The sequence below is a fragment of the Halichoeres trimaculatus genome, unplaced genomic scaffold (genome assembly GCF_033239565.1).
Source record: "Halichoeres trimaculatus isolate MK-OKI-2021-1 unplaced genomic scaffold, fHalTri1.1 fHalTri1_scaffold_6, whole genome shotgun sequence".
In the NCBI taxonomy this organism is placed as follows: domain Eukaryota; kingdom Metazoa; phylum Chordata; class Actinopteri; order Labriformes; family Labridae; genus Halichoeres; species Halichoeres trimaculatus.
Window position 1 is genome coordinate 14,803,761 of NW_027437184.1, and position 15,579 is coordinate 14,819,339.

The 15,579-nt window shown below is 41.0% G+C and overlaps 1 protein-coding gene across 2 annotated transcripts in view; it reads right to left on the reverse strand.

The window, feature by feature from the left end:
• Positions 1-436: 436 nt before the first annotated feature.
• nectin3b (nectin cell adhesion molecule 3b) overlaps positions 437-15,579 on the reverse strand; it is a 34,259-nt gene continuing 19,116 nt past the window's right edge. The window contains exons 6-8 of one of the 2 annotated variants that reach the window (XM_074672097.1): positions 5,235-5,379; positions 2,749-2,851; positions 437-2,316 (exon numbers count right to left, since the gene is read on the reverse strand). In XM_074672097.1, the coding sequence (XP_074528198.1) occupies positions 2,140-2,316; positions 2,749-2,851; positions 5,235-5,379 (425 nt within the window). In that variant the 3' untranslated portion in view covers positions 437-2,139. Of the gene's footprint in view, positions 2,317-2,748; positions 2,852-5,234; positions 5,380-10,089; positions 14,131-15,579 lie in introns of those variants that run through there. The other variant, XM_074672096.1, reaches the window with a different exon arrangement.

A 15,579-nucleotide genomic window follows, 5' to 3' on the forward strand; every position in this document is an offset into this window, starting at 1 on the left:
ATGACAGGAGTTAACCGTTTGTCTGCGGTGAAACTTAGTTTAAGTCAGACAGAGTGAATTTCTCATCAATAGAGGGCACCCAGGGATCATATTTACTTTATTAAGTAATGGAAGTAAACGCTTTTACCAGAGGCTGTAATCACTAACTTGACCACTGGGTGTCACTCTTACAAAGTGTCATTCACAACCCACGGCAAAAGGACAGAGGCACACTGATCAGTGACAGATATACAGGAATAAAGGACTCCTGACAAAGATGTTAACAATCCCTTCAGTGTCAATCCAGCATGAGCTCTGCTTCCTCACCCCAACATTGTATCATCTACACACATTGCTTCTGGTATTTAACACTCCTAGTTGTGGGAATGAGAGAGGATACAATGTGACTGTGACCTTGAGATGAATTTCTCTGAAAGAGCTTCCACACGTCATTTTAAACTCTTTGAAATCTTCAAGGACCTCTTCTTGTTTCCACATGTGGTGACTCAGCTCCATTCTCCTTCACTGTTTACTCTCACAAGGTTACTGAACACCTTCAACATAAAGACAGACAGATGAGGTGTTTTATGCCTCAGTACCATAAAGATGGTGCTTTTTTATATAACAATGTGCATTTTATTACATACATGTAAATCAAACAACACAGAACCTCATGAAAATCTAACAGACTTTAAACCGTAAATACCCCCCAAAAATGTCAATATGGCACTTAAAACAGTTAGTCCTCCAGGTCCATAAAACAAAGTCTCAGTAGTTTATTTACAGAGGCATGATAGTATAAAAACCTTCAACATCAACAATCACTTCATTAGTCACTTCCCATGAGTCTCACTAAGTTTGCTCAACACAAGTGCATTTTTCTAAAGTATAAACCGTTTACAAAACACCCTTTATAATACAGTTTCATGTTTAGTACGAGGTTATAACTCTACATAATTACACTGACAGCTACATGTACACATTTACAAATCTACAATTTTTGCTGTCAAAAAGCATTTTGTCTGGACAATTAAAATAGCAAATAACAGAAGTGAGATAAAAACACCTTAATTAATCCCTTCATGGTCTGTGTGGCAGTTAGTACATTTGGTCTCAGTGGACCAAAGCAGTTTTGGATCTGCGGTGGTTTGGTCCAGCGATAAGTCTGACAATAGTCTCATATTTCTGCAGGTGAGAAAAAGCTAAATATTGTTAAGCTGAAAGCAGCTAAGTATTACCCTCACATCTTCTACCTAAGTCTATGTATTAATAACTGCAGCCTAGTAAACAAGTCCATCAGGGGCCGTGATTTCAGAAGAGAAAGGAAAACCTGAAGGAATTGTTGAACATTTCTATTAAAAAGATGTGCACTGTTAGCTGGCTCTACTGTGAAATTGACAAAACTGATATACAACCAGTTTTTCTCAGCAAATGGAGAGCATGTAAGCTAGCTTAGCTTTAGCAGCAAGCTTAGTTTAGGAAGCTTATGGAAAAGGAGAAAGAGTGAGCCTGGCTTCGACCAAAGCTCAGTATTGGTAAGTATTGATACACCGCTATCACCACTAAAGGTTCATTTTTAATTAAGTCAGGTGAAGGAAACTTATATCCATGTTTCTCTCACACTTATTTTTTATTTTTTAATTAACAAGCTTCTAGCAGTATTTGACAGAAGTTTATTACCAAATTCAAAGTTTTGTGTGGCACTGTTTTTTTATTGGCGTGGTTTAGCCCTGTAATTTCAGCTCATTATTATTAAACAAATGTACTATTAATTAAGTTAACAAATGATGAGACTTGAAACCATAACTTGGACAAATCAATGAGGACTCTATCTTTGACTCAATTAAATTTGTTAGGCTAGATTTGCTCGTTCCCCCTGTGTTTCCAGACCATATTCTCAGCAAAGCTATGCTTATACATTTGACAGGCAGATGTTATTAACATGATAACCCAATTGAAAACTAAAACCTAAACTGTTGGACCACTCTTTAACACATACAACATTTGACAATATGAAGAACTGCTGTATGAAGGCTGAGTCTGGTTGCTCCTACGATAAATCCTACCAGCTGTTCGGCCTCATGATTTCTGGCCTAGTGAATCATGCAAAGCCTGTAAACTCAGTGTTGCCCTGGCAGAGTAAAGTTTTCAGGACCCCAGTCACACATAATGCTCCCGGTGGTTGATGAACACCCGGTCTGTGCCGCTCTGGTGACACACCCACTCCAGGCGGGATAGCTGCTTGGTGGGTGGACTCTTTGCTGCAGGTGGTCCTGATCTTGGGGCAGGTGGATTCTGTCCTTCAGTCAGCTCGTACCTGCGCTCTGCCCTGCGAGTCTGGAGGTGACAAATCAACAAAGATAGTGGGACACCATAAGCATCTAACAGCAGGTCTTGAAGAAAATCACTGAATAGTTTTATATTACAGGTTTTCTCCAATCAGTGTCAGTAGAAACAGAATTAATGTTTCCTTTTGGTCTCTTTCGGGGTGGGACTTTAAAGTGAAGGGTTATGAAAGCTCCAGTTAAGCTGGGACACATTAAAATTTAAACTCTCTTACATATTAAATAAGCAGAGCCATGAGAGCTCCGGCTAAATAAACATATAATGACATCCGTCAGTGAATTACAGTATCGACACCTCTTCTGTGTTCGTCTTTGAGGTGTAGTGAAAAACCCACAGTGATTCAGGTACAGATAAACGCACTGATGTGATATTAAAGCGGTTATGAAAGAGAGAGGGAAAGGAGGGGTGGGGTGTGGGGGTTACCTGACAGAGCCAGGCCACTTGTGATGCGTGGACACCCAGAGGAACAGCCGGTGCTCTCCCGCAGTGGGGAGGAGGCGGCTTGTGTGTCGGAGGAAGGTCAATCCTTTTAAGAGGGAGAGAGGCAGAGAAATCACAGTGAAGAGATCCTCCAGAATGAACCCCAGATAACGAAAAGTGTGTAATTAGAGAGAAACAGCATGAAACAATTAGTTTAATTATATTTTCTGCTGGGTGAAAATCCAATTATTGGATAAATTCAGTAATGGGCTGCTTTAGGAAAAACCCTCTGAGTCACAAGCTTCCTCTGAAAACTTGACTAAACAGCCCTGATGATAATACAGTGATGACATTCAGGCATTCTGAAAAACATACATTTGTGCCCTGTGCACTGTGAAACAACTTTGACCTTATTGAAGGGCAAGTATGTCCGACAGGGGCAGACTCTTTTGGACCAGGATTGCTCAACTGGGGGACTCACATATGCATTAGTGGCATGACTAATATGTAAATTCACTCATGAATGAATAACATTCTCTTGACTTTTTATGCAATAAACCTGTATGCATCCAGTGTTTGATACTAGAGCCATCATCATATTTGAAGTTCTGGGCCACTGATCAAGCTGTGTTTTATAAGCAGTGTAAGCAGATGTGGTTCAGGAAGTTAATTCTCACCTTTTTAACATTATTTTTTTAATCATTTAAAAACCTGTCTGTACATCTACCACCTTTATTTTCATACAACTCTTATTCTTTTTATCAACTGGATCCCCTGGCATTGACCACATCATGAACATACCTACAGAGACAAAACAGGATGTTAGTGTGATGAACTTTCATATGGTTAAGAAATTGGAAGATTTTCAACGACAGCTCCAAAATCCTCCATTGTGTAAGTTCCTCTAAACCATTTTAAGTCAAGTCCATTTTGTCATTAATTGAAATCCCCATCTACTCCTAAACCTACAAACTGACCTTGACCATTCATAAAACAGTGTCATGACAGGCATCGATTTTCTAACGCTGTACATCAGTGATGCCGCTCTTTCTCTTCAGACTCAGGATGAGAGGCGGTGGGAGATTACAGTTGGTGCTCTCAGTGACTCGATGCCCTACACTTGTGTCAGTGTGTGATGAAGGAGAGGGACGAGGCCTGCGTCCGCCCGCCCCCTCCTTCATCCCACAGGGACTTCCAGCCACGGTCATACTTAAGATGCTAAGTTTGTCGTGGCATTGACCACAGACCAACACGTGGCCTGATTCACCGTCCTGTAAAGTGTCAGTGTGGTGATGCAGGGCCCACACCCAGGCACGGATGTTGAGCACCCTCCTTCACTTCATGCTGCTTTCAGTCAGCGACGTCTGAGGGGGCGAGTATCACTCTCTTTATGGAATCACCAGTCAGTTTGCATTTCACAGGGATGTGTACAGTAAAAGTTGTTCATCTTTCCCTGAAGGGCGCGTTGTCAATGGGGACATTTTGCTTCAACTTAAGTCAGAAGGTCTCTGTTCATAAAAGCACTTTGTTCAGTACAAAGACCTGAGCAAATACCACAGCCATGAACAAAGGGAGTCATCCAGAAAACCTGAAGACAAAACAATATTAATTCAATGTGAGACTTGTGTAATGATCCCTGCTTTGTACTTCCTGTTTAAAAGGTACGTCTTGTTTTTTCCAATTTGTTCCAGCCCTTCTTTCACACATCACAGACTTCTTTTCAACTTTCACGGCCAGATTTAGCACTCTAAGCAAAACATTATGGAAATAAACAACACTTATCCAGCAGCTAGCTGTTGTCCTAGAGGCATGCCTGATACATGTAACTGTGTTTCCCTGGAGTGAGTTGATTTATTGACACTCCCAGAAGGAATTGGTGAGGGGATCAACCTGCAAACTTACAAATATGCTCCACAGGTTCATATGAGGGATACAAGGTTAATCAGCAGACTTAGGCTTATAAATTGCACCTTTGTGTAGACATAAAAATGTTGAAAAGAAACATAGTTAATCAAAACAAAGCCATAAGGGTTTCATCATGTGCAACAGACCACATAAAGACTGTGGTCGGTCCTGTAAGTCAGCCCGAGCCTCCGTTATTCAAAACATACACAACCGAGACAGACAAAACAAAGAGCACACACACAAACGCAGACAAAGGGGTTAAAGTCAGTCACTCCTGCTGTAAATAATTTAACCTTAGACTTATTCTTCTATGCTCTAACGATAAAACGAGTGCTGTGTACCATAAAAACACACTGAAAAAATAGGACATGGGGCCTGCTGCCAAGACAGCAATTATCTGCCACCCCTCAACCTTGTCCAGCAGACTTTGTGCTCCAGGGCCTTAAAAAGCTGCAGCACGCTCCGTGGGAGAGAAGAGAAACTCCATGAACCTGCAGATGGGCTTCAGTCAACCTCACAAGGTATCATGTCATTAATTAACCAACCGAGCCTGTTCTGCACCATGAATTATTTGTCAGACTTACACTTTGTCAGAGAAGGCTTGGGGTGAGGTCTTGCGGGCGGTGAGGATCACGATGAGGAAGATGGCAATGAGGAAGAGGGCAAGGACCGCTCCCATCACTGCTCCTGCCACAGTGATGGAGTTTGACCTCTCCGCCTGAGACTGGTCTGAGACAGGGAGAGAGAGTGAGACATGATGTTTTTTATCACAAATAAATATATGAAAAGAAAAAAGAAAACATACAGTAAGAGCCATAAGTGAAGATCACAGTTCCACTTCAATCTGAGCCACCTTGAGGTCATAAGAGTAACAACAGCTACAGTGTCAGTTTAGCAACAGAATACTTGACAACACAAGGCTAACAGAATCACACATAACGAACAAGAATTCTAATGAATAAGAGGACGAAGATCAGGTTTTACCCAAAATGTTAAGAAATAACATCTAGAGCTCCTACTGTTGATTAGTTGAAGCATAGATAATGAAGCCCATTGTCTGTATTGTAACCATAGACTGTAAAAAAAATGGACGTCCGCTTGCTCGGCTCGAAGTGAGGTCACCACAAAAACTGCTCCCCCTGGTGACTGGCTGCAGTACAGGTTAGAAAATCTGGCTTTCCATCCATTCCAGATGGGCTGTGGTTAAACTTTAAAAAATTAGTACTCCTCATAGAAATGTTTCTCACGTCCAATTGTTGTGGTGATTTTGAAGACATTATTTGGCATTATTTGGCTGTCTTGTATTCAAGTCCTCTTTTTTCTGAAGAGTTTCGTTTTTGTTAGCTATACGAGGTTGAAAACGAGGCTTTATGTAAGGTTTAACGATGATTGACAGATGCCTTTCTCGTGATTTTTTTTTTCGAGGATTGTAAAACATGTTGGGAGGTAGAGTCAAGAAGTGATTAGACTCTCAAAAGAAAAAAAAATATATATTTTTGTCACCTGGCTCCACTCAGATTCCCCCAGAGTACCTCATCGTCTCTACTGTGCAGACTGTCTGCAATTGCTACCAATGGCTGCGCCTGAAACGGCGGTATTTTGGCTTCAAAACTGTACAATGATAAATGGCTGAGCCACGCTGTCCATTCTATACACAGTCTATGATTGTGACTGATAGGACTTTTGTCAAACTATAAAACCAATCAATGCATGTCAATTATAATATTGAGTTTTTATCAGCCCAAGTATTTTTTAAGAAGTTCAATTTTGATGTGCTATTTGAAACAAAAAAAAGGATGTGGTTTCTTTATCATTTTTCACTGACTGAACAGATTAAAGAAGAAACAACAAGAGAAAGTCGAACAAACACACAAGAATCAGCTGCTTAAGTCTGATGTAGTGTTATTTTGGCTTCAGTTTAGTTTGGAGGACACGCTGTCCATGTTTATAAACAGGCAGTAAACTAGACCAGCAACCCAGTCAACAATTAAGATATACTCTGCAGTTCTGACATGTTGACTTTGTATCAGTCAGTGTTTTGTAAATTTTGCACCTTTGTGGTTTGGGAGCATGTCTTTTATTGAGGTTTAATATTTTATATCTTATACCTTCATCCTGTAAGGGTTTAGTTAAGTGGAGCACAGTTTGTTCTAAGGAGTACAAAATGCTCTGAGTGTGATTTTGTGTCTTCTGTTCTCCTTCTTACCCTGGAGACAAAGCAGAGTGCCTCCTACCAAGTTTTAGATATCTGAGACAAAAAGAGGACAGGAGAAGCAGAAACTAAATGAAAGAGAACCATGAATGCCCTTGATTATTTAAACTTCACGTTGGGTGTTACTAAAATTAGTTGTTGGACATTGATGGAGAAGCAATAGACAAGAGATAGCTTTTCAAAATAATGAATATAGGAAACTTTAGCAAATGCTTAAAACTTTTCAGGTTTATCATGTCATACAGTGCAATAACTGGACTGTCTCACATCTTTAGCAGTGCTTAATTCAGTTGCCTTACTTTACTCTGTTGGTACTTTTATATTGGTATATTTTTATAATTTGCACACTTTATGTTTAGCCTTGTTTCTTACCCAAAGGTGAATGAGAAAATAAGAACTTCTTTCAAATCTGCCTGTGAAACATAACGTGACAGCTAGCTCAGCCTAGCCTCTAGCTACACTGTCATTGTCAAGATAAAGAAACTTTTGAACAGCCCATAAACGGGAAATTTTCATATTTCAACTGTGAGAGCTCTGCTAGCTGCTTTGTTACACCAAACCAAGCTAGGCTATTCCCTGTGTGACTAATTTAACTTGTTGTAAAATGAGGTAAATAGGAGAACTTACCAATCACTGTTGAACAAAGTAGAAGCCTAAACCACTGAAATATTATACCATCAATGTAACATACAGGCTGTTGCTTTACTAGCAACCTAAGCTAAATATGTAAGAGGTGGTGTAATAGGTGTAATAGAAGCAAAGTAGCTGTGGTTTTAATCTAGAAGAATACAATCTGTACATGTTGAAACAGTATTGTAAATCACTTTATTCCTCAGCTCCCTCCATCCTTCACGTATTATCATTGTCCTCGATCTGTGTTTCATGTGTGTCAGGTTCAGTGCTCTTGTAATGCCTTTTGTCTTAGCTTTGTTTGACCATATGCTTGCATGTGCTCCATGTTGTCCACGGAGGAGGATTAAGATTAATTGTGATTAAGATGCATTAAACTCTGAGAGCAGCAAGCTTTGGCCATTCAGCAGTAATGTGTAACACCGTGGTTGTGGGACACCGAAGGAACTGGAGGACAAAAGGTGACAGAGTAAAGAAAAAGCAAAGTGTGTGATGGTCAATTCCAGTTGATTTGGCTGCCGAGGTGGGAGAAGAAAATCAATAATGTGCTGGGATGAGAATCTTAAATAACAGTCCAATTATGATGCAGATTGAATAAGCTGGGACTTCAGAGCTCACCCTCTGAAAGCTACTTCTTCCTCTGTTTACTCCCCTCCCCCGCTCCTCTCGTCTCCCTTTAAGCTGTCCTCTAACAGTTAATAACCGTTCGATTACCTTTGATGGCTGCTGAACTATGACAAGAGCCTCTTGAGTTAATCAAAAATGCAGTCCGTCAGGCTGGCCACTTTAATGCCTGGTGACAGACGTACGTAATGTGACAAGGATTAAAAGCTGTTTTAAAACCAAACTGTGTAGAGCATCTTAAAGCTACTATAGACAGGAGGGTGAATTATTTGTTTAAGTTTTTGGGTTTAATGAAAGGAAAACCCGAGAACAAAAAGTCAAGACTAAGCGTGCATGACCATTTAATTGGTTCAAATTTCATCCCTTCTAGAGGGACTGGGATTTGAGGCGCTACTGGTGGATCAACTGTCCCCAAACTGGAATCTGGCTCCAGTACAAGCCCGTTCTTCAGATTCCCTCAGTTAAGCACTATATCAGACAGACACACATCCTCATCATCACTGTGAAGGAAAGTGCATGCAAAGGCTCTGGAGGTCAGCGCAGCAGACGGGCTCATCATGAATTTAACAGTTCACATCTTGCTGTGCTGAGGAGGAATGAGAGAGCAAGTGGTGGCAGGACAACTCCTCCACCCCCTGCTGCCCCCCACCCCACCCCCCAACTTTAACAGCAAGGGTCAAGGGTTGTGCTATCGCCCAGACAACAGATCCCTTGAGGGGCAGATGCTGGTGTAACAGTAGAGTGGGCCACGAAGGTTAGAGCAGTGGGTGGCATGTAATTTTTCCCTCTCTGATATCTTTTTCAATATTTTCAGCTCAACGATGGAGACAATTTGATCCCACTTGTGCTGAGGAGTTATTATCAAAGTCTCAGCGCTGCTTCCCTCCATGCTGACAGAGATGTTTGTTGGCTCCTTTGTGTGTCGTGAAAAGTATCCTTGGAAACTGTTGTGTTACAGCCAGAAAGTGAATCAACTGATCTGCTATGAGTGTCTCAAACAAATCTAAAGTAAGCTGCCTGACATCATCACTGACTGAGCGGCTGCACTTTTCTGAGCCTGTGCTTTCAAGGTTAAACTATCAACAACTGCTGTGACCAGCATTAGATCTACAGAAGACAGAGAGGTCAGCTGAAATGGAGACTTTTAAGAGAAGTGTTTCTTGAGGAGCTGGAGTCCAAGCTAAACAGCACCAAGGTCACAGCAGCGTGTTGTGTCCTCACAGCCTGAGGAGCTCTGTGTGGTGCAGCAGGGTGTAATGGGCCATTTTCAATTCCAGTGGCTAATTCTCCCCCTCTGCGCTCCGCCTTTCGCAGCAGCACAGTTTAAACTCTGAGCCCCTCCACCCGCCTTCCCATACCCTCACTACATCCTTCTCCCTCCGCTTTGTGTGTCCAGGTAAAGCTTGCAGGAAGAGACAGCCTCCATCAGCGGCTCCAGATGAGCTTGTTGCCATGGGGACAGTCAATGGGGCTGGAGAGTAGGGACTTTGGGCCAGACATAAACACTCAGCATTTAATTTTACCAGCTGGTAGTCAGTAGGAGAAAGGGGGGGGGGGGGGGGGTGGCTAGGGGAGTGAATTCACAAAGGAGACGAGCTGTGGGGGAACATCCAGGGCTTTTCTGTCCCCGAAACAAAGCGAACCAGGACTTGTGACGAGGTGTCAGATCTCCCACGACTATAGAAACATCAGTGGAGAGGAACGCAAGCACCATATCGCAGCGCTTTTGGACACTGAAGGCTAATGAAGATAGGGTGAAGTGAGGAGACATGAATTCGAATTACGTCATTTCTAGCGTTCCACATGTGCGCACTGGATGGGGTGTGGGGACAGGGGGTGGGGGGATGTGGCATTATGCGTTAGGGAGTTAGAGATGATGTCATTTATGGAAGCACAAAGAGGAGCAGAGAGAGACTGAGCAGTCTGAGTAATTGCAAAGCTTAAAAAACCTCCAGAGGAAAATAACTCACAGGTGCTAAGGTGCTTTATTGAACTAAAGTATCTCAAAGAGACAAAATAACGCTTCACTGTTGTCACTCACGTAAATATTTTTTTCCATCCAGAATCTTACATTTTCTTCTGTATATACAAAAAAAGAAATATGACCACAACGTGCTACCCATTGACAATGAGACTCCTTTTAACAACAGTGATCTTACAGAAAGAACCCTGACAAAAACCTGTGAAGTAAACATAGTTTAACTCATTTTACATCAAAATTAATTCAAGCTTTGTCTTTTTGTTTGTATTTTAATGCCTCTAGGTTTGTAAATGTACTGCATCATTATTTGTCAAGGTGACAGAAAAGTGAAAAGTGAATATGGCACAAAGCAGTCCCTTGAACACATAATGTGCAGTGAAAATAAATCTCACAGAGCAACATCAACATCCATAAGTAAACAATAACAAAACATACAGTAATTTCTTCTCCTAGTTATCTAAGGCACTAGTTGTATTTAATCCAAACTGAAGGACATTTCTGAAGGTAAGGATATGGATGGCTGAGCTCTAAACAAAATGTCACAGTAAAAGAGAGCATCATTAATCCAGGTGTGGGGCTGCAAACTGACAAGTCAGGCAAAAATAGTGTATTGATCAGTGGCGTTTCCGTCTTAGAGCATGGAAGCAAACAGTGGAAGGGCTCAAGCTACTGTGCTTCCTGTTGCTCTCTGCTCTCACATTAAGTGAGCAGATAGGCTGAAAACACATCAGTGGCACACAAAAGTACAACGCCTTGCTTTGGGATCAACAACCTAAATGAGATTTTGTTCTTCAAAAGTTGCAACTCCTTTTCTTGACAGCCCCATTTAAAGGATAAGTTCATCAAAATTGCAATAATTACATTTTAAGATTGCATGTCTTAAATGTTGATCTAAGTGTTTCATCACAGGATCTTTTCTTTGTGAGCATAAATTAGGAAGAGGCAAAAATCATAGAAAACCTCATATCCTGTGCAAACCAAACTGAACCTGTAAAAATGAGGACTTGTGTTGATTTCATTTTTACTGATGATTAAAGTACCAATAAGAATGAGATGCTTGAGTGCATGGTTTATTGTTTACTGTGCAGCTAAAGGCTCATATTCTCTGCTTGCATGGAACAGTGGCACATTATCAGATATCACTATGAGAATAGCAGCCTATTCACTGCACAAAATTCACACCCTGACAAACAATTAGTGAGAGCTCATAACAGCATAACTAATTCCAATTTTGACAACTGTTACTGCAATATAAAAGTGGCCTAAAGCATCTTTTCACTTCTAAGTCTGTCTACAAGACCCTGTGTACAACAGTGATACGCTACTTATACAAGCTGTTAGCTAGTCGGCAATACTGTCATCTTATTTATACATACAAGTTATACAAATATTTGGCACCTGGCAGCAAATATTGTGTAGCTGACTGTAAGTCTAGAGTTGGCAAGTTCACAAACACTAGTGGGCATGAAAGAAGTTGTTGGCTCTCCTCCATGCTGTGTGCTGAGATACTTAATTTTTTTTTCTGTGTCCCTGATCAAACATAAACTGGAATTAGTCTTTGAATCTAATAAACTATGAATCTATTATTCTTTCAATAAATGAAGAACTGGACACATTAACCTAAAGACTCCAACATGCTGCAATGCTATCCCCTCAGTTTAATTAGGGTGCTTGGGACGTCCTGCAATGCTTTTTTTTAAGTCTTGATCAACAGTTTAACATGACTGCTCTGAAATTGAAGCAGATTTTATCGTCAAAGTATGATAAATTTGAAGGATTAAAAAGGAGATGTTATTTTAAAGCAACCCAAAATATAGTTGTAAATGCAGAATTTAACAAAAATGTCTCGTTTAGTTGACCTGATATGTCCAAAGTGTGGAAGTAAAACTGAATGTTAAACATTAAAGAAGTAGTGAACATGATTAGAGTGTTCAGCTGCACACATGGATAAGCAACAGTAAGCCTATTACTGTCTCAGATTGTAATTGTGACACAGTCATGTCTTGTTTCCACGGATTACCAAGAGCAGTGAAATTAGTCCATTGCTGGTTGTTTGTGGTATGTGTGTATTTGTCACTCTTTTGAATGATCCCTTTGTGTAACAAAATACTCTGTGACTAGGAGGCCAGCGTATGGTGGCTGTCATACTGTAGCCGGCTTCCAACAATGGCCCTGATGAAAGCTCTCCTGAACCTCTGGTTCCTGGTTTAGTGCCAGAGTGCAAATTATCAACACATCCATTATAATCTGGTAGCTGACCAGTGAATGTTTTAAGGTAAACTAAAGAGTGTTTCCTCACTTATACAGCAAAGGGAAACACTAATATTTCAGCTTAGTTGAACTGAAAGAAATCTGTAGCATGTTTGCATAACAAGGCCTAACTGTTCAATAACTCATGCCTCAGTCATGTGGGCCTCCTTGCCTGTCCTCTCTGCCCCACTCTCCTGGGGATGGAGGATGAGCTGAGGACGTAGTAGAAAAATGCTCTTAACGTTCCCATCCAAGGATATCAGCCTTAAAGGACACTGCTAGGACATCAGGGGTCAAACTCTCATGTCTCCAGTCATAGTAAGTAATGTAAAGAGAAGACATTTCAGTTGATTATATAATCAAAATGTGGCTCAAAATAAAGTTTTGCAACAGACCGTGCATCTGGCATGACTCAGTGAGAAGAAATTCTGATTTCTAAGTGAGATTAATCCATTTTAAATTAGCTTATGTGCCTCCACTGGGTTTTAGAAAAAAAAAGATCTGTGACCATTTTAATATCCTGCAATCATTGTCAGTTATGGGTTCACCACCATTCCTGAACATTAGCCAGTCATAATCAGAGGTCAAAGGTCTCCTCATGAAGCCAGCATCAGTAATATTAATACACAGAAATAAAAATCAAGTATTACAGAGCCTGAGAGGGCTGATGTTGTAGAAAAAAAACAGTAAACCCTTCTTATACAACAACTATACATGAACTGTGAGTCCCCTGGGATACTGCTCCACTGAAGCTAAGACATTAGTAATACTAAATACACTGGCAGTCCATGTAGTAAGGCAGAGACAGATACATCATGATCTCACATTAGTCTCTACACACATAAACTAATGACATGCCATTTCTCCAGGCATGTGGAAGTTTACTGTCAAAGTGGCCGTGCAGTCCAGTCCGTCTACATCAAAAACAGAAATATCACATCTCAAGTGCTGATCAGGGCACTCTAACAAACACAAGAACTACAGAATTGATATTAGTAGAAGTGTGCATGTGCGTAAAGAAGAGAAATAATACCTTTTTTTTTCTAATTCCAAAAACTACACCCTTGGGTTTTCTTGATATCCCTGCTCTTATGGGACAAGGTAGTTTATCAAACATACCACTCCCTACGCGAGATGACTGACCCATCAGTGTGGGAGACATAGTCGCCATCAGGTCCACTATCATAGCAGTCATCCGACATGTAGGGGGAGCCGTTTCCCTGTGGTTTAGGTAATCGAGGGTATCTAGCACATCTGGCCTGCCGGGGACTAGAATACTGTGCATGTTCACGGAGGTCATTCTGCTGATGGTTGTGGTGCTGATTGCTCTCCCTCATCGCCCTGGTGTAGCCATTGGAGGGATAATCCTCTCCGTTATGGTTGCTATGGAGACGCCGTTCACGCTCTTGTTTGAGATGGCGATCCCCCCACTCCTCTCGATCCTGGTCCTGTTTGTGAGAACTGCTGCCAGCTTTGGCGGCGTGGAGCTCATGCTGCGTGGGGGCTTTCTGAAGGTCGTTGTTTCCCAGGTACTGCTTGGTGTAGTAATCCCCGTGGAAGGTCTGATGTTTACGCAGGTAACACACGCCCGCCAGACACAGCAGAAGTAGCAGGAACAAGGCCCCGCCCACAGCCCCACCCACTATGGAACCAAGATTACTCTCAGGTAGGGCTTCAAGTGTAGGGGAGCTGAGAAGGACATGCCCCTTTTCATCCACATAGGTGGAGGAGACGGAGCCGGTTAGGACAGGAGCAGTAATGGTGGAAGGCATGGTGGGAGGATCTAATGGAGGGAAGGAGGGCGAGGAGGGAGAAGGGTGAGAGGGGAGAGATGAACAGACAGAAGCAGATAATGTCAATGCCAACTACATCAGCATTTCACTAAAGTAGGGTTAACAGGTTGACTAAACCATAAACTAAACTACAGACATGCAGCAGTCTCAGGTTTTCATTGCTGATTGCAAGGGGCTTAAATCTAAACTATGATACAAAAAGACAAGGGAGTGAAATTAAGACAGTGATGACTAGAACCCTGTCTTTACATAACGTACAGACACAAAAATACTTAAAAGTGCTTTCTTTCAGTGTTTAATTGAAATGTTATGTATTCTCTTTTTAAGGCCATTAGTGTGTTACACAGTGCATCATATGTAAAATAAATATTCACAAGATGGTTCTAGACCGTCAACTTTAGTATTTGTGTTTCTTGCAACAAAGTTGAGTAAACTTTCATGCATTTAAAATGAAAATAGATTTTCCACAGTTATGTGACTTGATTACGTCTTTAAAGTGAATTTTAAAGACCCTGCATAACCTCAAACATCTCCATATGCATTTATAAAAATCGATGTAAATATTTACCAAAGTATATTGTAACTAAAATGTATGACATGCCAGGCTTCTCCATACTCCACAAAATTATTTCTCAGACTTTTTGTGTACTTTGAGACCCAAACAAAACACCCAAACATACTTAAGATGCTTTGTTAAAATGGGAATTTGTATTGTGTATTTGCCCCTTTTAAATTCCATGACTTTTCTAGGTTTTTCATGATTGTAGATACTCCAGACTTCAACTTTGTAAGAAATTCTTTGATCTGGCAAGAAAACACTTGACACAAAGTTTCAGAGAGGCAAAAGCAAACGAAAGGCTGCTGAGGAAAAAGTAAGAAAAGGGAATAGGAGTGAGTGTCTGGCTGCAACCACACCAACAAAAACAGTTATTTAGCACAAAGGGATTTTAAAACAAAGACTGAAAAGTGTTGGGGCTGTTTTTTTTTTGATCTGCTGATGGCAGAAGTTGCAGATGGAAAGATTTTAAAAAATACGACAGTTGTGTCTGAAATAGATTCTGTAAAGATTCTCAAGTGTTAATTTTGTTGGATCAGGGGAGAAAGAGGGACTAAGGCGACTAAATGAACAGACTATGACTGAAACACTTGACAGTTTTCAGGGCTTGCAGGTTGTTCTCCTGATTTTCAAAACGTTTTTTTGTCACTCATTTTTAAAAAGCGTTGGAAATTGTAATATTTTATATGCTTAAACTGCATGGGAAGAGACATTTGGCATGCACGATGATGCCTTCCACTCTTTCACTATACTACCACTGGGACCTTCAATTGAACTGGATTAGGAGGGGATTCCCAAAAAACAGAAAAGCTATAATCAGAAGGAGCTTGAATAATGGATAGAATCTGAGGCTAAAAGCTTTAATGGTGCTGCAAAACTACTT